Source organism: Mauremys reevesii, linkage group 10, assembly GCF_016161935.1.
Source record: "Mauremys reevesii isolate NIE-2019 linkage group 10, ASM1616193v1, whole genome shotgun sequence".
Classification (NCBI taxonomy): domain Eukaryota; kingdom Metazoa; phylum Chordata; order Testudines; family Geoemydidae; genus Mauremys; species Mauremys reevesii.
Window position 1 is genome coordinate 75,880,802 of NC_052632.1, and position 27,467 is coordinate 75,908,268.

Below are 27,467 nucleotides of genomic sequence, written 5' to 3' on the forward strand. Positions count from 1 at the left end.
GGTTAATGTTTTGCATCCCTTTTGGTAACCTGATGAAAATCATTATTGTAAGAAACTACATGGGGGAGAATAGCTCAGTAGGTTGAGCGTTGGCCTGCTAAACCCAGGGTTGTGAGTTCAGTCCTTGAGGGGGCCACCCTAGGGATCTGGGGCAAAAACTGTACTTGGTCCTGCTAGTGAAGGCAGGGGCCTGGACTCGATGACCTTTCAAGGTCCCTTCCAGTTCTAGGAGATTGGTATATCTCCAATTATTACCTTATTACCCAACAAAGTAAATAAGGAAACGTTGTTTACTACTTCCTGTAACAGGAGAACTAGGGGCCACCAAATGAAATTAGTAGGCAGCAGGTTTTTGTGTGTGTGTGTGTGTTTTAAAAAGGAAACATTTCTTCACACAATGTACATTCAACCGGTGGAACTCTTTGCCAGAGGATGTTGTGAAGGCCAAGGCTATAACACGGTTCAAAAAAGAACTAGATAATATCATGGAGGATAGGTCCATCAATGGCTATTAGCCAGCATGGGCAGGGATGGGTGTCCCTAGCCTCTGTTTGCCAGAAGCTGGAAATGGGTGACAGAAGATGGATCACTTGATGATTACCTGCTCTGTACATTCTCTCTGGGGCACCTGGCATTAGCCACGATTGGAAGACAGGATACTGGGCTAGGTGGACCTTTTGGTCTGACCCAGTATGGCCGTTCTTATGTTCTTGATTCACTACTTGGCCTAAGGCAAGTCACTTAACTTTTCAAAACCTCAGTTAATGTATGTATAAAATGGGCATAATAATACTTATCCTCACAGGGGTGCTGTAGGCTTCAGTGTGGTTTAGGATTCTGGGAGGAAAAGTTCTGTAGAGAGGTCTAAACTCTTAACATATTAATTCATTAGTGCTACATACTGATCACTCTCGTTAGAGTGTGTATGGTAACACCCATTGTTTCATGTACTCTGTGTATCTATATATCTTCCTACTGTATTTTCCACTGCATGCATCCGATGAAGTGGGCTGTAGCCCACGAAAGCTTATGCCCAAATAAATTTGTTAGTCTCTAAGATGCCACAAGTACTCCTGTTCTTTTTGTGGATACAGACTAACACGGCTGCTACTCTGAAACAGATCGAGTACCTCTCTGCATGGACTTGCATGTTCCATCCATCCAGTTGGTTTATGCTCAGTACATTGATCCTTTCTCTCTCTTTCCCTTTTGCAGGTGTACTTTCCGATTCCCTAGCACAGTCATAAAGATCCAATTCACATCTTTATACCATAAAGAGGAAGTGAAGGAGGAAGCTTCATCACCTCCCCTTCGGCCGCTTTATCCTCAGATATCACCTCTGAAGATACACATTCCGGAGCCGGATCTCCGGAGCTTGGTCAGCCCCCTGCCCTCCCCCACTGGCACTATCAGGTAAGGTGCCTGCGATACAGGCTGCAGAGAAGGTTCTGGGCTTCCCTCCTTGTTGTCGCTGGAGATTCCGTCCACATCCTCCAAGCACCAACGTAGCATTGGTTACCCAGTACACTTAATACATGAAATGGTGCTCAGGGTGTGGGTGGGGATGTGGGAGGGCTGGGGGAGCGGAGGATGCCATAGGTTGCTGACCCCTGTTCCAGATCATGGAAGCTACTTAAAGATGAATTGAAAAGTCCTGGGGGTGAGGGATAGAGATTTAAGATCTCAAATCATTTGTATAATAAATGCGTAGAACTAAAATTAAAGAATGAGAAAAGGGCATAGAGTGAGACCTCTTTGATGGTCTAGGGATGATCTGTTCCATTAAGTGCTCCCTAGATGTGCATAAATGTGTTTGCCTGCTATGTTGCATTATTTGTTATACATTTTATTTTCATTTCCTTTTTCTTTTTAAATTGGAGCCAACGTGTTCCCTGAAGCTAGGGTAAAGGTAGCCGGTCAGTAAGGAGAGGGAACAATGTTGTCAGACACTTGGTCCACTGATAGACTTCGGAGATTTGAGAATTAATAAATGTGTATTTTCTGTTATGTAGATTATTAATAAAGGTTCAGAAGCTTTGCTAATCGGAAAATCAAATAATTATTTTCTTGCTTCTCAGCCAAGAGTTGATAGTGAAGAGCCAAAGTGAGATCTTCTAATGCTAAGTGTCTTTACTTGCACAAAGTACAGTACATTTACTGTTACAGTAGGAGATATTATAGTTGTCAAAACAACCCAAGTATGCTTGATGTAATAGCCTTGGTTTGTTTTTTCTGATTCACCAATTTGTAAAATGTGGTAATGCACAATGGATCTCTGTTAGTGCTAATGCAGTTAGTATATTAACTTGAATGACTTGGACGTCATGAAGGCAGTGTTTGGCTTTGCCTGGGATTGGAAGCACATTGCTTGTTGGGTAAGCGTTTTCCTCTTTGCTAAGTTGCGCTGCTGTGTAGTGTAAATACTCAAGAAGGTGGGGGCTGGTGGTGGGTGTGGTTTTGAGTCCTCTGTTCAGGCTGCATTTTTAGTTTATATTCAGCCTCTTTTAAATGTAACTAGTTGCAGCAGGGAGCTGGAGGAGGGTAGTTTCGTTGTCCATTTCCATTGTCATTTTGTGTCAGGCAGCACAGTGTGGCTTACGTTTCTCACAGAGGGTGCACCTTTGACTCTGGTATATGTCTGCAACTGATACATGACTCCACTAGATTTTTTTTTTTTTTTTTTTGGCATAGGGAGAGAGTGGAAATAGTGTTGAATTTTGCTCTGCCCCAGCAGAGATGATTCACCAAAGATGATTGATGTTTGCATCCGTTTGCCGTAGCAGAAGCAAATACAGCAGAGTCTTCGAAAACCTCAAAAGACTTCTGAGGTTTTGCTTGCCCAAATGCCTTTCGTTTTGTGTTCCTCTTGATGGGGAGGAGCTGACATGTTTGTAAACATCCCTGTTCTGCTCCTCACCCCCTCCTTCTCTTCACCCTCATATCCTGTCTTTCGTGTTTCAGGAAGTGAATGAGATCTGCGTTTTTTTTTCCTTGAGAGAGTGAATGTTCTTCGCTGAGCAGATAAACTGGATCTCCAGAATGCGAACTTCTCCCAGGCCCCGTGTCCCTGTGTTGGGTTGTTAGCTGCAGCAACTGCCTTTGTCCCCTTTCGAAGAATGTTTTTGAGGCCTGGAGAGAGCTCAGAGCTCGAGCCCTCCCCTGTTTATTCCCTCCGTGTGTTGGGAGGAGGTTTTCATTAGCTCAGCTCCCCTCCCTCTCTCCTCCCTTTCCAGTATTAACTTTCCAAATTTGGTGTGCGTTTGGCTTGCCCTTTCCTGATTGGTCAATGGAAAATTGTTGTAGTTTGTAAATCCTAGGTCGGGTTTGTTTCCTTTTTGGAAAGTGGCCCCTGCTCCTCCCCCTCCATCCTTCCCACACTTTCTGTGTTGGTTTGTGGTACTGTACCTGCAAGAACAAACACACAGGCACTGCTCAAAACAAACAGTCCCCGCCCTGCCCTCCTGACCCCATCTCTCTATCTCTCTGCCTTTCTGTTTACATTTTAGCTTGCTTCTCTGCAGGTTCTCCACTGCAGGCCTGTTTTTTTTTCCAGCATATTTATTTTCTCTCCGAGACGTGCACCACCTAGAGAGGGAATGAGCTTTATTTAAACAAAATCAAATCTGCCAACCTCAGCAGCTCTGCAGTGTGAGACCTTCTTGCTTCTAGGAGGAAATGAGTCCACTCTTTGCTTAGTCAGGGGTACTTTGTCTCCAAGAGCTACCATCTGTAAACGTGGTTGAATCCTGTTTTGAAGTTGTATGGCTTCAAGGAAAAATGTATTGGCTGGCAGCAGACTCTGTGAGCGTCTGAGAGACAGACCCTGGTGCTATTTCCTCCTGTTTCAGTTCGGAATTCCTTTAAAAATCACTGCTGTGTTCTGCCTTGCTGGTGCCAAGATGGAAAAGAAACCCAGATAGGTCTCAGTCAATAGGAAGCTGATAAAACAGCCTGGTCATAAGAACATGGCACTCAGAGTCAGGCAGAAAAAATCCTGTTCTGTTGATTCAGGGCACTGAATAACTTCTCTGTGGATGAGACCATGTCCTGTTAGGCTAAATTCAGTCTGTGAAATACACCTAACTGTCACAATAAATCTCAGGAGTTATGGGACTACCTTTGATGCAGGGCTTTCAAGCTCTGGTGCTCCATTACAGATATCCTCTTTTAATATCACACACCTTATTGTAACCCTTAAATTCCTTGAGTGTACTGCAAAATCCGACTGAATTAAAAGTCCTAGTTATGCCATAGATTACTCTCATTCACCATGAACGCATTTTCAGGGTCATGTAACCAGATCTTTAGACTGGATTGTCTTTGTAGTGCAGACAAGCCTTAGAGATGACGTTTGGTGTGGAGTTATTTTCCATGCACCTACTTGCCATCACTTCGAGACGCAGTTTAAAAACGTTTAAATCTTTTATTTTAATCTGGCTTTGTTACTAATAACCCCATAGTAACTTAACTCTGTTTTTTGAAACTTGGAATTTGGTCAGCATTTCTGAAAATGGGGGCAGTTCTGTTAGTACTTCAGGGTCAACACTGAATCAGTGTAGGAGTAACAGTAGGCTCTGGCATCCTGTCTTGTACTCATTTACTTCAGTTTCTGAAAGGGACACTGTTTTTAAAGAAAAGAAAAAGTGTATACAAAATCAAGTGTAAATGGTCATGAAATTTAGGGAAAATACTTACTGTTTTTTTTTTTATTTAGTTCTAAGTATTGTCTTGCAATTTTTCAAACTGTCTCTTATTATGTTGTCCACTTTCTTAAAAACAGACTTTATCATGGACACTTGACCACCTAATTGCAAGTCTTCCCCCTTGCGGCTGTTATTCTTGGTTACAAACTTTGTCACAGTTGAAACTTTACACCCCAAATCACCTGACATGAAGAATTTGAAGCACTGCTGCTGGATGAAGAGTGGCATGAATTTTTCAGTTCACTTGGTTGGAAAGACTCTGGAGACCCTAGGCGATTGGATATAGTGAGCAGCAAATTTCCTAGCCTGTGGGTTTAGAAGTTTCTCACCACTGTTTCAGCTCTGCAGAGCAGCCTTTGTAAGTTCTCTGTGGACCACAGTTTGAGAATTAGGTCTTGTCTACATGGGTATAACCTAAGCTGTGATTTTAAACCAGTATTTGTTAAACCAGTGAAAAACCCTGTATGGACACTTATTTTGATAGAAGAGCGGCTTACTTAAATTTAACTTAAAGCTGGTCCCAATTGACTTAAGCTAAACCAAGAAAGCCACTCTTTATACCAGAATATGAATGTCTATACGGTGTTGTAAGTTTGTGTGTAGACAAGGATGTGCTGTGTTATTGCCTGAGGACCCAAAAATGTAACTGTAAGATGACTGTCAGCAGGAAGGAAAACTGACTAGTCTATTCTCGTCCAAATTGAGTGAGTTAATGGCATAAGTCAGGGGTGGCCAAACAGCAGCTCATGAGCTGTGTGTGGCTCTTTTACAGTTAAAGTGCAGCTCCTGGTGACCTCCCCCCCGCCCCGTTCCCTCTAAGCTGTGTGCCCGCACAACAGCCTATTAAGTACCATGCAGGTGCTCAGGGCTGCGGTGGGGAGAGATGCCTCTCCCCCAGCCCTGGACATGCTGCAGTGGAGAGAGGCGCCCCTCCTCTGGACCTGCTGTGTACGGGGGAAGAGGCACCTATCCTGCAGCCCCAGCCCCAGAGCTACCACGGTGGGGAGAAGCGCCTCTTCCCCCCCAGCCCAGGTGCTGCTGTGGGGAGTCCTCTCTCTTTCTCCTTCTCCCCCCCCTCCGTCTTAGCCCTGGGGCAGCCTGCACCCTCAGCCCCTCATTCTCAGCCCCACCCCGAGCCCACACCTGAACCCTCTGCCTGAGCCCCTTCCCACACTCCGAACCCCTTGGCCCCACCTCCGCCACATGAATTTCGTATGTGCACCAATATGGAGTGGTGTGACACACATCACCTCCATGTTGGTTCACATAACAAAATTCATTCTGCATCTGTGTAGGAAAAATTAGAGAGAAAACTGCCTCCGACACCTCCCCATTTTCCGCCTACCGGACTGGTGGAGGGCGCTCGGGGCTTCTGCTGAAGCCTCGAACCTTGGCTGGCTCGTCCTGTGGGGCTGAAGCCCTGAGACCCTCCACCCTGCAGGACTGAAACGCCGAGCCTCAGCAAGCGCCTCCCGTGGGGCGGAGGCCACAAGCCCTGGCAGGCGTGCGCCAGCTCTCAAACTTCTGAAGGTTGTCGTATGCGGCTCAGAGGGTCAGTACGTTTGGCCACCCCGGCATAAATAATGAAAGGTAGGATTTTAAAAATGTATTCATTTTTAATAATATTGGCTCTGGCTAGTAAAATGGGGAACTTGAATGAATTGAATTGCTAGATCTTCAGAGACTTGCATATTATGAAGTGTGCTATGCAAATTCTAAAGCATTATGGGCAGTACAGGTGCTTTTATTCTGGTCTAATTTTTATATTTTCACAATGCAATGCTAATGATCTGTGTTATTGGGAGACAGTGTGCTCTAATAATGGAATGAGGATGAGGGTAGAATTCAGGAACTAAGTTCTAATCTTGGCCCAGCCACTGACTTGCTTTGTGGCCTTGGACAAATCATTTAAAAACTCTGCCTCCATTTTTTTTCCACGTGTGAAATGTGGGTAATGGCTACTTCCTAAAAGTGTTTTGTAGATTAAATTGTGTATGGTTCTTCAAACATGCGAAGTGCTGTAGGAATGCAAGTAGTATTATGTGCAATGTTGTATTACATGTGTGAAAAGTGCTTGATGTGCCTTGCTTCCAACTCAAGCTTAGTAAGAGCCTGGTTGCCTTGGACAGAATATAGATCAGCCCTACAGTTGATCTATTTCAGGTCACTTGGGATTTAATCCAGAGTGATGTTTTATTCCAGCAAGTGTGTGATGGGGAAAGCTAAGGTAATATCAAGTTCAATTGTCCAGTTATTCATCCTGTTCTAGTCATTATACCCCATAACCATATATTCCAGGATCTCCCGTGAGTTTTCCATTGCTCCAGCACTATTAACAGTTTGTAGTCAGTGAAGTACTCTGAGATAGGTATTTTGTGGACTTCCTGTGTTGTCTCAGTCATTCAGTACTCTGTGGGAACAGAATATTCAGCATGGTGACTTGGTGATTCCCCAGAATTGGGGGAGGGATGATTAAAAATAGCAGGTGTTCAAGCTGCAAGCCAAATAACCAGACACACGCACACATATTGGCAAGGTTCACCAGGCTTGGGAATTCCTGTGCATGGTTTATTTCAGATGGAGGCCATGTGCTAAAGGAGAAGCAGCAGAGGTGTCACTAGCAACACAGGCACTTCCTCTTCCTTCTCTCTCTCCTGATCAGCGCTGGAATAAAGACTTCATTGATTCCAAGGGCAGAGTGATCTCACTTCTTTTTAGAAGGGGAGCCACTGGAGCTGCGGACGTACTAAGAGATTGAGTCTTTGTGGGTAGTTTTAACTTTCCCTGGTTGTGGCTTGTTCTGATTTGTTTGTCTTTGATATTTAACCAGGCAGACCTGTTCTGAGACACATCCCTCGCTTTAAAATCCAGTTTGGTTTGGCAGCCTCACCATTTATGATTACATTTCTGAAGCTTGTCTAAAACATGCAGCATGCAAGGACCTGCCTTTTTTTGAGTTACATTTTCGGGTTTAGGCTGTGAGAGGCTGGGGAGGGAGAAGCTGATGGAGGATTCCTTGCCCCTTATATCTGACTGGTGTAGCATGGAAACTGTTGGTTCTCAGTTATTTTGCAAGCCAAAGCATTGTACTTTGACCCAGTGCTTGCTTATTGCTTGTGAAAAGGCTCCTACGTCCTTTGGTGCCTCTCATGGAGGCTCACAGAATGGAACATTAAAGTGGCTGTGACTTTTAATTGCAGAAAATGAAGTTGCATATCCAAAGAAAACAAGCTACCGTATCTGTTTTGGGGAGAAGAGGAAAGCTTGGCAGTTGGCCATAATGAGAATTCTCCATTTGTACTGAATGGACATGAACTGCTCTCTCTTAGGCTATGTCTACTCTGCAACTGGGCTGTGACTTGCAGCTTGTGCAGACATACCCACGCTAACTTTAGTCTAGCTCGCTTGTGAAAAGTGGTCGTGAGGATGTGGCAGTGCAGGCTTCGGCAGCCTGCCTCCCCCTCCTCCCTGTACATACCCACTTGTGCAGCCAACTCCATCTTGTCCTCACTGCTGCTTTTTCACAAGCTAGCTAAATTAAAACTAGTGTGGATAGGTCTACACAAGTTGCAAGTCACAGTCCAGCTGCAGTGTAGACATAGACTTAGGGCTGGTCTACAGTAGGAACTTGCATCGGTATAGCTACATCTCTCGGCGTATGAAAAGTCCACACACCTGAGACGTTGCTATACCGACCTAACCCCTGGTGTAGACAGTGCTAGGTTGCCGGAAGAATTCTTCTGTCTACCTAGCTACCGCCTCTCTGGGAGGTGGAGTACCTACACAGATGGGAGAGCCCCTCCTATCGACATAGGTAGTCTCTACACTGAAGTGGTGCAGCTGTGCTGCTGTAGTGTTTTAAGTGTAGACATACCTTTAGAAAGAGACAGGAGCAAAGCAGATTGCCAGCTTAGCATGGGGGAAGATTACTTCATTGCTGTCTTTGCTGTATCTGCTTTGTGGATTCATTCTCTGAAATGTCTGTCAGGTTCCTTTCACAAATACTGCACACATGAATATACATATACATATATATATATATATATATGTTCGTGTCCGGGTCACCTTATTTCAACCAGTTTTTTTTCCTTTCCCTTAGCAGTGCAGGTGCCAAGTCTAGCAAACAGTCATTTAGGAGCCCAAGATGATATTTTGCTCTGCTCCCAGGGAAGACAAACAAGTGCTTTATCCATTGAATACCTGACTCAAATAAATATTTGTAGGGCTCAAGCTTCAGAAGCTATCTTCATAGAAAGGAATGGCATTAAGCACCAGCATGGCTTTGTTACGTTCTCTCACTGCCCATACTTTGGGTCACAGGTGTCGTTGAACTGTTCCTCCGCGATAGGCAGTTCAGAGTCCATATGGGGGAGAAGACGAGTGCTTGGAGACGACAGAGCAATGGGTTACCCCAGTGCTCTGTGCTTTCTCCAACCTTATTGAACCTTTACATCAGTGACCTGCCAACAACCGAGTTATGAAAATTCATTTACGCGGACAACATCTGTTGCGGTACCCAGGCCCAGACATTTCACGAGTTTAATGCCACCTTAAACCGGGACATGATAAAGTTAGCTGACTACTATAAGACTTGGCGCCTCCAGCCAAGTGTCATAAAAACAGTCTCCAGTTTGTTCCATCTTCATCACGCCTGTGTAACCCGAGAACTGAATGTTTATCTGAATGGTCTGCAGGTGAAGCATGAAGTAGAACCAGTCTCGCTAGGTGTGAACTTAGACCTCACACTATGTTACCATGCCCACCTGACGAAGACAGCTGCTAAAGTTAAGACGTGCAACAATCTTCTTAGCAAACTGGCAGGTTCTTCATGGGGTGCTCGTGCTCCAACTTTGTGGACGTTAGCTCTTGCCACCTTGTATTCGGTGGTGGAGTACTGCACGCCAGTTTGGAGTTGATTGTCACACACCAAACTGGTGGATACGTAGTTACATGCACATCATCTCTGGTACCCTGTATCCGACTCTGCTCCCATGGCTTCCAGTTCTGAGCAATATTGCTCCTCCTCATATCAGACGAGAGGTTGCCACTGCAAGTTACCGGAGAAAATACGTGCTAACTCAAGCCTGCCGCTGCACAATAACCTTCTTAAACCATCAGCTGCATGTTTGCCGTCACGTCGCCCATTATGGTCTCATCCATCACGCCAGGATGTTAGGGCGAGAGGAACGGATCTGTTATAATCCCTAGCCAGTCCCTCGTCGCCGCTCCCACACTCTGCCTGCCTAGGTTTGACCTGCCTCGTCGCCAGTGGTCCCTGTTGAACAGGTTCCGGACCAGGCAAGGTCTCTGTGCAGCCAACCAGTATCACTGGGGCCTTTGTGACAGCCCTTTGTGCAGCTGCAGCGCAATGCAGACAATGACCTACGTTGTCAATGAATGCCTGCTGACTAGATTCAGTGGTGGCCTAGAAGACGTGCATCATGCCACTGAAGATGCCATCACTTGGCTAGACGACTATGCACACGCTAAAGAAACTGCCCATACTTTTGGGAAATACACCTCTACCTCAATATAACCCTCTCCTCGGGAGCCAAAAAATCTTACCGTGTTATAGGTGAAACCGCATTATATCGAACTTGCTTTGATCCACCGGAGTCCCCACCCCCCCGGAGCACTGCTTTACTGCATTATATCCAAATTCGTGTTATATTGGGTTGCGTTATATCGGGGTAGAGGTGTAATAGAACTTGGGACACTTTAGTCTGGCTCAGTTCTACATTAGGCCATTGCTACTGAAGAAAATTTGGATTACACCTCTTGGGCAGTAGAATAAATCTTGTAGCTTTCATTTCAAACCACTTCAGAAATTGATATGCAAGCTACAGACATGCGAGGTATAGGTGCATCTGTAGTTTTATCAGTAAAAATTACAGTAGTATTAAAATAGATTCAGTGTCTTTTGTAGTATTTGCTTAACAAAATATTTATATCCTGCACAGTATTATCCTAGACCACATGGCTTTGGTGGTTTTTTGGGGGGTTTTTTGGGGTTTTTTTTTTTTGGTTGCACATCAGTCTTATAATAGGAACAGCTATATTTTTGGGAAAATAGCCTTTGTTTGTCTCTGGAGCTGTTTTTTTTTAGGGTGTGAGCCAATCGCAGGCTTCCCCTGGCCAGTTGCTGTTGGGGGAATGTGAGGAGAATTCCAGGAACTCTAGGAAACTGACAAGTCACTGCATTGTGTTTTGCTTTAAACTGTACTGAACTCTAATTTTGACTTAACCCTTAGGACACTTGTCCATGCTGGGGGTATGTCTACATTGGGGGAGGGAAAGGGGGAGTGGGAGAGAGTCTCAGAGCCAGGGGGGCAACTGCTGCAGGTTTTTTTTTGTTTGTTTTTGTTGCATAGACCAACCCAAAACCTTCTCTCTTCCCCCTCCCCCTCTTTCCTTCCCACCCTCTTTGCAACATGAGTTCCTCCTCCTTCCTCAGTTGTAAATTTCTTGTTTTCTCAGCCCCTTCATTTCTAGCAGCACTAGGGGAACTCCCCAAAAGTAAGCTGAGAGCTTTCTTTACCTGATAGTGCCGCTGGCCCCCTGCAAAGAGCAGCTCTGAGCTTGAGTTGCATGTTCCTGATTCTGCACCCACAACTCTGAATGTGACTGTCCTTCCCAGGCCTAAAGGAGCTGTTGAAAAGTGGCAAGTTTATGTCTGGAGGAAAGGGTCCCATCATGGTAGAGGCAGGCTGGGGGAAGTCACAGTTTCCAAGCGCCATGGCCACTGCAGGTTACTCCCATTTCATTTGGAGTACTGGATCATTTCCTGTGACATCCACAGTGGGGCTGGCTAGTTTCTTAGAGTTAATAACATTTTATTCTGAAGTGGGTTTGCAAGCACAGCCCAGTTTAGTACAATGTTGAGATGACAAGATATTCTCTCTGAATTCAGGGGCCAGGTATTGCTAGTCTTTTAAAAAAATTATTTCTGTTAAGAATCAAAATGCTGCGGAAACTGCAAATTTGTTTCTTGATGGCTTTTATAAAGATGGTCATGAGTTTAAATGTAACCAGCAGAAGCCCAAACCTGAACAGCAGGAGCCACGTTTTCTCTGCTTATCTTCAAGGATCAATTCGTTACCTGTCTGAACGGCATGAGCATTCTGTGTACAAGCCTTGAAATTACACCACGTCTTAGTAAAAGCACAAGAAAGATGCACCCTTTTTAAAGTGCACAGATTTATTGGAGGAGCTCTGGCCTCTCCATTTCTTCTCTGACTTGGTTTTTAACAGTTTTGTTTGTGGCATACTGATATGGTGTGATCACAAATGGTTAGCAATATCAGCACAACTCTTAATTCTTAATCTCTTTCTAGTCTGCATATTTTCACAATCCTAATCACCAAATGCAACAATTAAAAGAAGCACTACTGCTGCTTGGGAATGAGCGTTCTTGTCTCCCTTAATTAAGTCATCTTTCTGTGAATCGTACCAAGAAGAAGCTATTCAGGGGCCATTTGGTTGCCTCCTTTATTGGGGGAAGGCATGAGCAAAGAGTTGCATCTTAAATTGCACTCAGAGATGAGACAAGAACTCGTCCTGGTCTCTGGGGTCAGGAGTTTCATAACCATGGGTCCTTCACTAAAAACACCTTGCTCCTTAAAAGCTTCAGCCTGAGGTTCTGAATGGTAATGTTCCTGTTCAGTGTAGGATTCAGAGTGGATGTGACAGGAGAGGTCACCCTTGAGTTATCTTGTACTGTCGAAAACTTTGTGATGCTGTGAGCCTGGTCAGTCTGTCTCAGTGTGTGTGTCTTCCTATCCCAAGGAAACTTTCTGTGATCCATTGTTAAAATAAATCAGCCCGATGCCGAGTTTAGCAACACGGCCATTTTCAGGAAGCAGGAGTGAGAAGCAGTAGTTTTCAGTTTACATTGAAAGCTGCATTTGAAAATTGTTCTTTATAATTGGCACTTAAACTTACTGCTGTTGGTGGCCATTTTGCTGAGAGGAGGAGAATCGTTTGTGACAGCAGTACCTAAACCCACTACAGGGAACTAGGCGTCTTTTTTCCATTCTCCTCTAATGCAGTTAGAAGAATTTTTTTTTAATTGTATCTCCATATGTAAATATTTAAATACCGTTCCTCTTTCTTATTGTTCATCCTGACTGTACTTTAATGGGAAAGAAGTAGGTAATCTTGTGATTGGAGGGTGGACCATTTCACTCTGCTGCCCGGCCCTGGAGAGAGAAGGGACAACACATGAATGATGCTTCAGACTCGCCATCTCACCTGCCAAGCAGCCTTGTTCCCCCAAATCAAGGATGTGTGACCCCCAGACTAGTTTTGCTAATTATTTCTCACCCTGCCGTGTGTACTTGTGGGTCTGAGTGGTGCTGCAGACTAGACCCACCTTCATTGTTTATTTGTAACCTTACACCAGTCTTGGTGTGGCTTTCCCTATTTCATAACTGTTCCTAAAGTGCCATCTTGTGGCAGTCCTAGAACTCTTAATTATTTTTCTTTCCCCTAACCAATCTGCAAAAACACTGATATGAAGGGCACTCTGCCTGTATCTGCAACTCCCATTGGTTGTCAGTAGGGTTTGTATGCTGGTAGGTTAAGGAGATAAGTGGCCTTTAGAGGTCGCTGTGGTTTTAGCTACTTGACATTAACCTTTGTGTTGTTGAACAGCCCTCTAAAGCCCAGTGCTGCTGCACCCAGCGATGCATCTCTCATTACGGTTTTAACAGTGATACTGTAAAAAATATAAGTAGCCTTTTTAAGTAGAGAAGTTGAGCGATCAACATCCTTATCTTAGACAGAGAATGGTATTGGCCAGATTTATGACTGAAGAGTAAGGCTTTTAATTACTTGTGTAACTTATTTACTCCAGAAAGACAAACTCTGATACAATATTTGGTTTTCAGTGGAGCCCCATGCTGGCGTCACAGAGGAGTGATCCTGCTTCACGCTTTGAAATTGTGTGTTGTCTAGTGACTACAGCAGGTGAAAGGAAATCAGAACTTCTGGAAGTCAAGTCAGGACTTCTGCAACTGACTTATTTCATGATCTTGGGCAATTCATTCAACCTCTCTAAGTTTTGGGTTAACCTATGTGGAGAAAGAAATTCAGTACCTACCTACTTCTCAGAGATGTGGATTCTTAATTGTTTGCCAATTGCCTAGAGATCCTTGGATGGTAAGAGTTGTATGTACACTTGTTGCTGTTAATAAATAACTGGAGATGGATGTCTCTGTCTCATCTCTACCCCCTGCAGTGTTCCCAACTCCTGCCCGGCCAGTCCACGTGGTGCTGGATCCTCAGGATATCGCTTTGTTCAGAACATTACCTCGGACCTGCAGCTGGCAGCAGAGTACGCAGCGAAAGCAGCATCAGAGCAGCAGGCAGACGCATCTGGCGGGGACAGCCCAAAGGTTCAGAGAAACATTATCTGCCCAGCAATGCTTGGGGAGGTTTTCAGGCTTGGCAGTACACTGTAGTTAAACAAGTCTAAAGATAATTTATCCATTGTACATGTGTTACACATATTTCCATTGGGATACTTAACGCCCCTGAGGGTCACTGGCTCATCCCCCTCTGTCAGTCACTGGCTCATGGATATCACTGCTAGGTTAGCTTCCCAAATTTATTTTCTGCATTCACTTAAAAGGTCAAGTTACAGGAATCTGCCTTTTTTGATGGACCGTGAAGCCTGACATGCAGGTGTTCCCCTAAGAAGCTATATATTGGAAGAGTTTTAAAACCAAAGAGTTTTATTTTTCTTCTTTAATTAACGGCTCCACCGATGTACACAACACTTTGTAAAATACACTGGGGAATAAAAGACAGGGTCCCTGCCTTGAAGAGCTTGCTGTTTAACTCAGACAGAATACGCAGGCCTGCAGTTCAGGGACAAGAGGTGAGGAGAGCAGTGTAGAGAGGATTAGCTTTTAAAAATATAACAAACAAAAAGTAAGTCATAAGGAGGGAATTCAATCTTGATGAAGTGACTTTATACTCAAGTTGAAGCTGTAGTTTCCCTGGGTAATGCTAGGGTTTGGGATCTAGCAAGGGAGCACAATACTGGATAGCTATGAAGATTGAATTCTCCCCTAAGCCAGGGTGGCTGTTCTTGGTGGAGATGCACTGATGGAGCAGTGTGAGGAACTGGAAATAAACCTTTCTAGTAAATTTTTTTCAAATTCTAGAGAGGAGGAGTCCCTCCTGGAGATCGTGGAGCAGCACCAAGTCGTGCTTGATGCTAGTGCCTAAAAGCAGAACTGGGTGGAAAATTTAAAAAACGTAACAAACCTTTGGAACTTTTTTCCAACAGAAAATATTGTTTGGTAGAAAGTTTAGCTATATCTAGAAGGCATCTAATATCTGGCTTGTGTGTAAACTCCAGCATAAGAATCCTTACTCCTGAAATTAAGCTTCCTCTGTTGTGTCCTCTCTTTTAGGATGAGTCCAAACCACCATATTCCTATGCTCAATTAATTGTGCAGGCCATATCTTCAGCCCAAGACAGGCAATTAACACTAAGTGGGATCTATGCCCACATCACCAAGCATTATCCATATTACAGGACTGCTGACAAAGGCTGGCAGGTGAGTTCTTGATGCCTACAAATTTTGAAATTCCTATTAAAGTGCTTATCCTAAAAGGAAACACATTTGGTGAGGGATCAGGGCACTGGGTAATGAGAAGCTGCTCCGGTCAGTTTAGGGAATAATCAGTTTAATAACATCACTTAAACTTTTTGTTTGTGGGCAGTGTTTGTAAAGGCTATTCTATAGAAACATTCCATATGGCTCAGGGGCCTCTGGTTTTCTAAGGCCCATCCTTACCACTCTTGTTACCCACCACGTCTGCATCTCTAGAGATATCTTTGACATGATTGTCATCCCCATTTTCATTTCCTTCCATGCCCTTGCTACCAGCAGCAACTTCATCAGTCTCATCGCCTCTACTCTCACCGCATACCTATCTCTCTCCAAATCTTCCTTGACCCCTGAAAAATCTTGACTATGTCCAGTTATTTAGGAAAGGGATGCTCTACAGACCTCTCCCTTTGCGATTGCACCACATCAGCATGGCTGTCTACAATTCTGTTCTCTTCCCTCTTTTAATCGTAACCCTCACGCCCTCTCCGACTATTGCTGTCCTTTCCCAGAGTATGGTCACTCTACTATAGATACCATCATGGAGCGCTAAGGGTCTGAAAACCACAAGCTGACCCCTTGTGTGTCACGTCTGTGCATTTAGCATACTGTTGGGAAATCTCACCGGCTTCTGTGTACAATTTGCCCATAGCTGATAATGCTATGTCAGACTTGGATATTCAGCTGCTTGAGTGTTGCTTTTAATGTGTCAGTAGCCAGGGCTTCAGCCACACTCACCCTTTCCCAGTGCCACACCTTTGAACTGGGTGTTGTCACTTCTAGGCACACAACACTGATGTATTGAAGAGTCACGGGCAGCTGCTGATTCTACTGTCCACAGCTGGCTGGAGCAGCATGGCTGGTCACACTTGACAGTATAATCAGAATAAGTAAATTCTGCCTGCCCAGTTTTCCCCTGCCCTACCAGTTGGTTATGGAATTCTTCACTTCCCACCTTACCCTGCTCCACAGTGTTACTGTGCATTGTTAACCAGCTGCTGCTTGGTGCTGCAGAGACTGCTGCATTTCAGTGGTGAGTGAAGTGGTCTCTATATGTCCCTGCCTTCCCTACCAGCAGCGTTGTAAAGCTCTGTTTGTAAAGCACATCTGTTGGTCTTTGAAAGCTGCTAGAGAAGCAAAAAAACGGGGGAGGGAGGAAGAGGAATTAGAAATGATTGTTTATATAGATGGGTAATATCTACAGCACCCGACAGTGCTAGGTCTGTGCCAGACAGCTAATGGGTCCCTCCCAATATCTAGTCAGTCTAAAAAAATTCACTGGCCTGCTTTATGATTATTGTGGTGTGGTGTGGCCTCTAGTGGTTCATGTTCGCACATGTGATCAATTTGCTGGTAGGCAGTGCAGCCGAGCCTGGCAGTTTTCCACTTGAAAACAAAAAGGCCATTTTTGAAGTGTGTTCTAGCTGTTTTACAATACACATCTCTTTTGTTTATGCTTTTCCAAAGCCCCCACTTCAGTGGAAGAGCTACTGCCCTCACTGGTTGTTTCTAAGGGGCAGGTAACAGTACAGTGCCCCACAAACCTGTCTTCCTCCATAGTTAATGGAAACTCTGTATTTGTAACTTATTTAGCCAGATTTTTTTTTCTTATCACTTCCATTCCCCTTGTGAGTCTTGGTAGCTTGTTACTGTTTGTGGCAGAGATTCTGAAGGGGACGGATGTTACTCTTCTGGTCTGTGAAGTCTAGTTTGTCTGTCTTTGGTGTTTCCACATTGCATAATAATCAACTCGTTCCTCTGCTTCCCACAGAACTCCATTCGGCACAACCTCTCCTTGAACCGTTACTTTATCAAAGTTCCACGCTCCCAGGAGGAGCCCGGAAAGGGCTCCTTTTGGCGAATCGACCCGGCCTCAGAAGCCAAGCTAGTTGAACAGGCATTCCGAAAAAGGAGACAGAGGGGGGTGTCCTGTTTTCGAACACCCTTTGGGCCCCTCTCCTCCAGGTAAGTTCAGGTCCCTTTTTAGTTTTGTTCTAAATCTGTGTAACTGTCATGTCATAGTGATGCAGAACTGTTCTCACAGGAGTAAGTGGCTTACTGTGCAAAGCCCTGCTGTTCATTTCTGAAGAGCCGGGTCCGCATGTGGATTAGGTCGTAGGAGAAATCACTTGTGGTATTTAAACTAGTCTCTTTCAGAGAACATCACATCATTTGACATGATTGTCAGCAATGGAGTTGAAGGGATGTAGTATGGGACTAAATGAAACTGCCTCAGCCAATGGTATGGGTGTGGAGGAGAAGTTTAGCACAGAGACTGTCTGGACTAATTGATTCTAGCTAGTGCAGTGTACCCTTTGCTCTTGCAGGGATCAAATATTGTCTAAAAGTGGGTGAAAAATAAGGGAAAATTAATAATAAAAAGGTGGCATCCACAGTAGGGGGTGTGTGAGAGAAGGATATTGTTTGTTGAATGTTAAGGAAAACGTGAGTCCCGTAGATAAGTTTTGTTTTATAGAAGGTAGGGGTGTGTGTGTGTGTGTGGTGGGTTTCTTTTGTTTTTTTGGGGTTAAAATGAATGAAAATAAAGTCAGGATCCCTCACAATTCAGTGATATCTAGTTAATTTATTCGGTGAGATCCTAAACATCACACCCAGTGAGTATAGTGTTAGAAATAACTTAAAAGACCCAGGAATTAGAAATCCATAAACCTCTCTGCTAAAATATTTCTGCTAGGCTGCTAGTCCAGTGTACTGACAAGGGGGATTCTAGGAGTGACTTAAACTCTTTGTTGCTTTGGCTAGCTGGGTTTGAGAGTGTTATGGTGGTAATTGCTTGAGGATTCAGTGTTCTTTGTACTCTTAAACTTTTCTAATGACTCGATCCAGAGCGTCAAAGTGTTCTCATTTAAGCCTGGTTCCTTTCCCTGGTCAGAAGGGAAATGCAGTGCTTGTAGCTATTCCCTGGGTTTATGAACAGTGACTCTCTTAAATGGTGTTTGTACTCTTGGGAATTCCCAACCTTTGTCATACTGACAACTTGAAGATCACATTTGCATGAAAACTTTGTATCTGCTATAATTGCAAATAGTCTGTGATTCCTGTTACTTAAAATTAGCAAAAAATACCTTTCTGCAGTGTACTTTGTGCATTGGCAGCACTTAGTGGAGTTTCACTGTTTTTCTGTCTCTCAGGACAGAAATAGTGGGAGAGGAGCCTTGGCATCATCCCCCACCTAACAAAAGATCAGAAAAACTCCTCCTATGAAACCTTTCAGGTTTTGTTTAAATTGTAGCACGTACTAATCAAAGGGACTGTCAAAAACAGGATGGGTCAAAAACCAACCAACCGAAACCTTCTTTAAAAAAAAAAAAATTATTCCTTTGAGTGTGCCCATTTAGATTCAGATTTCGCCCTACTAAGAGTGGCATTGCTGCAAAGATGCCATGCTTCTGGCTTTATTGCAGGAAGTAGGATGGTAGAAACAGCACAAGAATGGTTTCTTAGTGCTGTGGAAGAATAGAAGCTCTTCTATTGAGGCAGTAGATTTTGGAGATGCCTTTGGTTCTCTGCTACTGCTTTCTTGGCCAGCATGTATTCTTTTTACTCTGTTTGCACTGGTTTGTGTTTCAGGAGTGCCCCTGCCTCTCCTACTCATCCCGGCCTGCTGTCCCCTCACTCTAGTGGCCTACAGACTCCAGAGTGCCTGTCCAGGGAGGGCTCACCCATTCCACATGAACATGATTTTGCATCAAAGTTAGCCTCTGTTCCAGAGTATCGATATTCACAAAGTGCGCCTGGTATGTAGCCCCTGTTTTGCAGGAGAGTGTGTTCCTTGTGGTGGGAGGGTGTTCTGTATTTCAAATAAAGGCCTCATCTCTCCGTACTTACCCTTTCCCAGCCTCCAGTGGCTATGTAGCTTTAGACTGTCTCTTTCTTATTAGCTTCAGCTTCATGGCGATGGGATGGGGAGTGGAGGGAGTCAGTCTGACTGGGGATTTGGGTCTGTCATCTCTCCTCTTCAGCGAATTAGGTCGCTTGCTCTTTGGGGCTGCTGTCTGCATCCAGAGTTCCATGTGACCTGATAATTTAAAAAGCACTGAGCAGGGGTGGAGTTTTTCACTCGTATGCTGGAAAAGGTGAAACTGCTGGGTGGTAGTGATAGGTCTGTATGAACCCCATGGTTGTGCAACCCATTTAAAACCCTGCACTGTGTGTACACACATTGCATGCAAAAACTACACAAAATGTTTAGATTGCACAACTAGCCACTCAAAAGTTGGGAAATACAAGATTGAATGTTGTCTGAATAACTTTAATTCTTTTCCAAATACCGCACTGCTCAACATTATGTATTATTAGAAATGTCTAAGTAAATGAGTGCTCTAATACGCGTATCTCTTCCATTTCAGGATCACCTGTCAGTGCCCAGCCGGTGATCATGGCTGTTCCTCCCCGACCATCCACCCTAGTGGCAAAGCCGGTAGCTTACATGCCAATAGTGACTTCACAGCAGCCTTCTGGTCATGCAATCCATGTAGTGCAGCAAGCTCCCACTGTTACAATGGTCAGGGTTGTAACCTCCTCCTCAAGTTCCGCTAACGGATACATACTGACAAATCCAGGCCCAGCAGGCGGTGCTCATGAAGCAGCAGGAACAGTGTTGGATTTGGCTGGTGATCATCGAGGTAGTCTGTTTCATTTCCCTCCCTACTTGACAAAGGAAGATTTGTCCGGACTTGTAGGGGTTTTCTGCACACCTATTGCACTCCCTGGGTGTTTAGCCCTTGACAAAAGAGGTCAGTCATAAGATACAATTTAAACTGGGTAAGAGCTTTCGCACTAGGTCTGCCTAGCAGTAAGCAGGAGAATTGAGCTCTCTGTGGCCTTTAGTTAGTAAAAATCTAGCTAGAATTTTACTGGTGACCAAAGCTGCTTATATGGCTGTGAATATTTATTCTAGTTCTGGTGTCCACCTATAATATGCTTGTGGACTGAGGCCCATTCTGATCAATTGGGTAAATTACCAAAAGGTATCTGTGTCCCAAACAAAACTCCCACCATCCCAAGGTATGCTTTTCCGTTTTGAAAGCCAGCACAGAGAAGGCTGAAGCTGTTTGTTTCAAGGTGACATTAATGGTAATTGAGACTCTGTGTCCTTTTTCTGTGGGTATGTAAAATATATTCCAAGGGAGGAAAGGTGTAAGCCTCTGGAAATGAGTTTTGTAGAAGTGCATATAGTGTTTTGTGATTAGAAGATTCTGCAAAAGCCAAGTATTATAAGGATCACTTTATATATTTCTAAACTGGCAACTCTGGCCTCAGTGGACTTAGTGAGCTAAACCCTGAAAATACCTAATGTTCTATAAAAGGATCATTCTCTGTCTGCTTTCACTCGGGCAGTACCTCCTTTTCTGCAGCCCTTTTCATAATTGCATTATATTGTACAAATGTACAATTACTGTAAAGCACAATAAGAACATTGGGTGTTAATGGGGAGGGGAGGGAGAGACAAAGACCCTCCTCAATAGTAATATGGGACACTCAGCATTTGCTTTGGTGTTGGCTTTCTTTTGACCACCTTCAAACTCCCCTGAAGTTTTTGACCAGATCCCTTCTGTGCTTCTCCAGGCTTCCCAGCAGCAATCTCTGGGCTTGCCTACACTTGTAGCGGTACAGTAGTACAGCCTCAGCACTTCAGGGTAGATGCTACCTCCGCCAGCAGGAGGGGTTCGCGTGTTGGCTAGGCAATCCACCTCTCAGAGAGTTGGTAGCTAGGTTAGTGGAAGAATTCTTCTGCTGTCCTACCACACTCTACACCGAGGGTTAGGTCAGTTTAACTGCGTCGCTGTGGGGTATGGATTTTTGACACCCCTGAGAGATGTAGCTAGGTCGACTTAACTTTTTAGTGTAGAGCAGGTTTTTCGTGTCTGACCCTCTGCCATCCCTAGATCTTCCCCAGCCTCTGCCTTCCCCAGCTCCACTCTTCATTCCTCCCCCTCCTCCCCCCAGTTCTGCCATCTCCTTTTCCCTCTCTTATCCTGCCATCTTCCCTCCCCCTCGTTTGCCTTTCCTATGGTCTGCCTTATCCTGGCTCGCTCTCTTGTCTCTCCCCTACTTCCCCCACCACTCCTCTTTATGCCCTCTACCAGTCTGACACCCTGCCCGAGCTCTCCTCTCCTGTTCTACCATGTCTCCCTTGTTTCTCTGATGTTAAGATGGGGAAGAGAAGGGGGATGCTGGGGTGGTCATACTGGATCAGCTTCTTCATTTCCTGCCTGTCTGGGCAGGTATCACTTCTTTTTCTCCTCCTCTAAGAGTTAGCTGGAGAGGTCAGGCAATGAGCTGAGTCAGCTGCAGAGAGAAATCTCAGTTGCAGCCTTTGGCTGGCCAGAAAAGGGACAGGTTGCTTCTTGAGGCAAGAGGCTTCCTGGCAGCTTCTCCCTGCCTGTTGAGCAGATCAGTTAAGGTGGGGGAGTGAGGAGGAAGGTTTTAAACACTGCTGCACTAAACCAGCAGCAGCAGTCCAGGCACTGCCCCCTTTCTGCTGGTTCCTTCCCCTATCCTTCACAGCTAGTTGAAAGTTGTTGTGCACGAAGGCAGGTTAAAATTGGAGGGGGCTGCTTCCTCTCCACTCCTCTGTGATCTCACCCAAGTGTAGGCATGAGAGCAAGCTGCCCCTAGCTCCACAAACACTGGGGCTGTTTGATATTGTTATGGCTCCTTCCCTGTTGTGTAGCTGAGGCTCAAGTGGTTGGTGTACAGGCAGAGAACTCTCGTGGTCTACTTTTTCGCTGACTGTATCCATGCCAAAGTAGTAACATGCAGATGAGGGGGAGAACCTTTTTATGCCTCAGAATGACATTTTTATAACCTTGTTTTTTGGTTGGCCTGCTTGTGCCTTAGAGGAAGTCTATACTTGACATTGGTGAACAGTTGCGTCGATATTTTTGTGTTAGGTACAGTAAGAAAACTTGTGGAGCTACTGAAAAATCATGGCTGGGTATCTTGAATAACCATTCAAAATAACCATTTGTTCCTCATAAGTAGTAATCCTTCCCCATTTTTATATCGCTGATTGCAATGTTCTTCCTCTAATGAGCTAGGTGAGTGAAACACTGCCTTCTCAATGCTGATCCTGTTGTGTCAGTCGGCCCACAGAAAGTGTTCCCTGGAGAGCCTGATCCTGCATAAAGATTTCTGGGTACTTCACATCTCCGAGGATCAGGTCCATACCAGTCAGCCATGTCCTCAACCCCTTCTTATTTTGGAGCCCAAATGTGTTACTCTGAGACTCTGCTGCACTGACCTGAGAAATGATGCTTCCCATTCCCATGAGATATTGATCTGTGGGATTTATCAAACACAAATGATTTGGTTGTATCTGGATACTTTGGCTGTATGTGTTTGGGTATTTTCATTTTGTCTAATCTTGGGGGTATGTATTATTGCTAGCATATTACTGAAACTGAAGCCTGCTCATGGTGAATGATTCTCCTTTCTGTTTAATGTCCAAACAGGCATGGATGAGAAACCAACAATTGCCTTTGCCACAATACCCACTGCCAGTCGAGTCATCCAAACAGTTGCCAGTCAGATGGCTCAAGGTGTCCCAGGGCAAACTGTTACCATCCTTCAGCAGGCAACTCCAGTGACCATTGGACAACACCAACTACCTGTTCGGGCAGTGACACAAAATGGGAAGCATGCCATCCCCACCAACAGCATCACCGGCAGTGCTTATGGTATGGCTTTCCTCTATGGCTGTGCACCTGATGTCGTTTCACATGCACTGCAAACTCTACCGTTATGCTACACATAGGTCCTGACATACGAGTTTTTTCCCATACATCCAGTTTGAAATGTGTGTGCAAGATGTGCATTGTGCAACATTTTGCACCAGTAAATAACAAAAGTTTTTCTCCCCCAGCTTTAGTGCTTTAAGTCCTTGCTCCATTCTTTCTCTTCCACCTCCAGTTCTGCTCATTTGCCTCTGTGGGGAAAAAGCTCTGCCATCTTTAACAACATAGAACTGTAGGACTGGAAGGGACCTTGAGAGGTCTTCTAGTCCAGTCCCATGCACTCAAGACAAGTCTAAGTATTAGCTAGACCATCCTTGACGGGTGTTTGAACATTTTTAAGATCAGGTTAGACAATGACAGAGATTCTACAACCTCCCTAGGCAATTTATTCCAGTGCTTAACCACCCTGACAGGAAGTTTTTCCTAGTGTCCAACCTAAACTGCCCTTGCTGCAGTTTAAGCTCATTGCTTCTTGTCTTATCCGCAGAGGTTAAGGAGAACATTTTTTCTCCCTCCTCCTTGTAATGACCTTTAAATATACTTGAAAACTGTTCTCATGTCTGCCCCTCAGTCTTCTCTTCTCTAGACTAAACAAACCCAGTTTTTTCAGTCTTCCCTCATAGGTCATGTTTTCTAGACCTTTAATAATTTTTGTTGCTCTTCTCTGGACTTTCTCCAGTTTGTCCACATCTTTCTTGAAATGTGGTGCCTAGAACGGGACACAGTACTCAAGTTGAGGCCATATCGGTGCGGAAGAGAGTGGAAGAATTACTTCTTGTGTCTTGTTTACAACACTCCTGCTAATACATCCCAGAATGATGTTTGCTTTTTTGCAACAGTGTTACACTGTTGACCCTCATTTAGCATGTGATCCACTATGACCTGCACATCCCTTTCCACATTTCCAGGCAGTCATTTTCCATTTTGTATGTGTGCAACTGATTGTTCCTTCCTAAGTGGAGTACTTTGCATTTGTCCTTATTGAATTTCATCCCGTTTACCTCAGACCATTTCTCCAACATCATCTCTGAAGAGTCCAGTCCCTTTTTATGTCCTTGGCAATGCATCTGTCTATCCCGTCCCCATCTCCCTCTAGTCTTTATTCCATCTAGGGTTAGCATCTTTTCAACAAATAAATGTGGCCTTTCTTGAGCCCATATTCTCTTACTTTGGCTTTTCTTGCTGTGGAAAAAGTAGAAATGTTATGTAATGTTTTTTATGAATTGCTACTCAGTGGAGGCTAAAGGGTTAGGTCTACTCTTGGGGCAGAACATGAGACATGAGGGGTGAGAGAGACACCTTGAGTCTCGGTAGAAATAATGGGGTATTTAAAAAACTGATTGAAATTGTCCCAGCTCAGTGGAGGATCCAGAGAGACAATGAGAAACCCCAGCAACTGAACAGTCAACACTTGACAGCAGGCAGCTCCAGCTGGTGGGGTATGTGAACTCAGCATGGCTCTGCCTGAGAGGTGACAGGAGGGGGATAAGAGTTGTTTTTTGGAAGAGGCCAGACAGCTCTCACCTGGGACTGACAAAGGGACAGAGTCCCTGAAATGGAATCCAGAGCAGCTTGGCTGGTAGATAGCACTGGCTTGGCCAGATGGACTATGTCTTAACCCCTTTTCTCTAGGCCAGGGGTCAGCAACCTTTACTATCAAAAGAGCCATTTTGCCCCCTCTTCCACTCAAGAAAAATAGTCTCTGAGCAAAATAACACACACTATAAACTTTTAAAAGTTTTAATTTTTTTTTTTTTTTTTGTTACAACACAACATATAAATATAACAAGTGCAGTGTGCATGTGTGTGCCTACTTTGAAGAAATAAAAAAACACTGAACTATGCAGGCCTTTTTGAGTCCTTTTTTTTGTTGTAAAAAAAAAAAAAAAATAAAACTATAATATAAAAAAAAAAAATAATAAAAGCAGTAGCAGTTTAAAAAAAAAAAAAAAAAAAAAATTTTTTTTTTTTGTTTCATTTTGCTCTGTGTCTCTCATCTCTCTTTTTTCTTCTTTCTCCCAGCAATCAACCGGGCAACATACACACAATAAAAAAAAAATACAATCCAGGTCTGAAAATTTTTTTTTTTTTGAATAATATAATAATGCCAGTGTTCTCAGTGTTGTTCTCTGTGTTGTTTTGTTTTTGATTGAAGCTCGATCTCGCTGTCTGCTTGTCTATGTGCTGTAAATGGGTATGATCACACAGGACTGTAGGGTCAGGCTCATGTGTGGCGGGACTTTATTTTTGGACTTTATATATGAAAAACGCAAAAACTTGCTCGCATAAAGATGAATGAATAGAGATGGACCACTTGCATGCACATACTTTTCATCTCATATATATTGGTACTCCATGTTTCAAAAAAACAAATTTTCTTTTTTGGGTTTTTTTTTTTTCATTTTTCCATTTTCATTTTTGCTCTTTCTGAGTCTTCTTTTCTTGAGATCCGCTGACTTCTTTCTGATAGGCTTTTTGACTTTGACACCCATCAGTCTTTATCCAATTTGTCGTCCAGTCATTTTCTTTCTTATCCCTGTGAATCCCCTGTGATGATATGATATGGGTCAATGTCCAGCAGTGTCCAGAAGGAGTGGAAGAGGGAAGGTTTTTTTCCTTTCTGAACTTTTCTAATTCTTCTCTTGCTTTCAGCATATTGCTCTTTAATTGCCAACATTTTATGTAATTGTTCATTTTCTTTGTGAACTCTCTCCTTGTTTTCTCTCTCTAGGAAGTCTCTCTGAGACTCTTCTCTGTCTCTGTCCTCTCCACATCTACACCTCACACTGTCTCCATCAACATCCTGCAACAGCATTTCCTCCTCCATTTTTCCTTTCCTGTTTATTTTATTTTTATTGTTTATCCTGTTTAATAAAATTCCTTGTCCAATCAAATTCCAGGTCTCCCAGTTCAGTTTAGTTTCTTCGGTTCGCCAAGTTTTTCTTTTTCCATTTCAAGACAGTCCAGACATTCAGCAGAGCAGCTTCAGCACAGCCACTTGACAGCCACGCAGCAGGAGATCACTCTCTCCTGAGCAGCAGGACATCCAACAAATCTACAAAACTGTCGGTTTGTCACTATTTTATTTTGTTTTTTATCACTAACATCTTGTTCACTATCATCATCACACATTCAGGGGAATGCATGAGCTCACAGCACAGTGCTTCTTGGTGCAAGAAAGCAGCTCAGCTCTCGATCAGATCCTTTTTCTCTTAAATCTTCAAAGCCGTAAATCTTCTGTGCTCTCTTCTCATACTGGGCAGTGATCATGTGACTGTGACCACCAGTGGTGACACTTTGGCTTTTTATTGACAGCCTCTTAGCTCAAACTCTCCAGATGACCAGATGCCCCAATCGCTATAGCGCTTTTCCTTCAACTCAATCAGTTGCATGCCCATGCCCATCAGAGTTCACATATATCTGCTCATCAGCATCAATGCATCACATCACTTGACTCATCTTGATTCACAGGCAATTGAATATGCTGATTTGATATCATTGAGCTGAATTTTGGTGATGTTTGTTGCCTTTTTGATGTTTTTGTTGTCTTTTGTTGTGAGATGCCTTTTTTTTTTTCTTTTTTTTTATTTGTTTTTTTTTTTTAATTTTTATTTAATTTATGTTTTTTTTTTTTTTTTTTTCATTTTCTTTATTCTTGTATCTCCCATTCTCTCTGGCTCTTCCCGATCTCCTGCTCAGCCCTGCCTTTTTTTCTGAGCTTGCTAGTTGAGGTTTGAATGAGTTGAGTGAGTTGTTGATTGTATGTTTCAACTTTTTGCTTTTCCGTTTGCTCTTCTCTTAGTTCTCTTTTCTTAGTTTCTTTCTTCTTATTTTCTTTGAGTGCTTGTTTTGAAAATTTCTTTCATGTTTTTTTTTTTTTGTTTTCTTTTGCTCTTTTTCATTTACACACAGGTAATTCAGCAATCAGCATCATTGGCAGAGGAGTCAGCATCATTGGCATTAAACTCTTATTTTCTCTATTTTTCTTTTTTTTTTTTCTTTTTTTTTTTCTTTTTTTTCTTTTTGGGATGTATTCATGGCACACCTCAGAGAATGAAGGCAAGGGCATAGCCACCTGCAGGCTTATATTATTTATAGACGTGAATTGAAAAAAAATAAAAAAATTTAAAAAAACACATAAAAAAAAAAAAATACAAAATAAACAAAATAAAATAAAATATACTCTAGGCTAACGTAGGGACTTACGATGCTTTGTTCCAGTTGACTAATAAGCCCTACCCTGTTTTGGAAAAGCTGCCTGGTGTCACTGCAAACACATGCTGAGGTGCATTAGCCTGCGAAGAGGCTCAGTCTTGGAGGCAATGAGGCTGTGTGGCCTACTGTGAAGAAAGAGTAGGATCAGTTGGAGGTCTGGCACACTG

General features: G+C 43.7%; 1 protein-coding gene across 1 annotated transcript in view; it reads left to right on the top strand.

Moving 5' to 3' along the window:
• The window catches only part of FOXK1 (forkhead box K1), a 73,927-nt gene that overhangs the window by 39,612 nt on the left and 6,848 nt on the right, over positions 1-27,467 (top strand). The window contains exons 2-8 of the mRNA XM_039492452.1: positions 1,216-1,413; positions 13,942-14,098; positions 15,125-15,271; positions 17,097-17,290; positions 18,917-19,083; positions 19,696-19,971; positions 22,804-23,028. Of these exons, the coding sequence (XP_039348386.1) occupies positions 1,216-1,413; positions 13,942-14,098; positions 15,125-15,271; positions 17,097-17,290; positions 18,917-19,083; positions 19,696-19,971; positions 22,804-23,028 (1,364 nt within the window). The remainder of the gene's footprint in view (positions 1-1,215; positions 1,414-13,941; positions 14,099-15,124; positions 15,272-17,096; positions 17,291-18,916; positions 19,084-19,695; positions 19,972-22,803; positions 23,029-27,467) is intronic.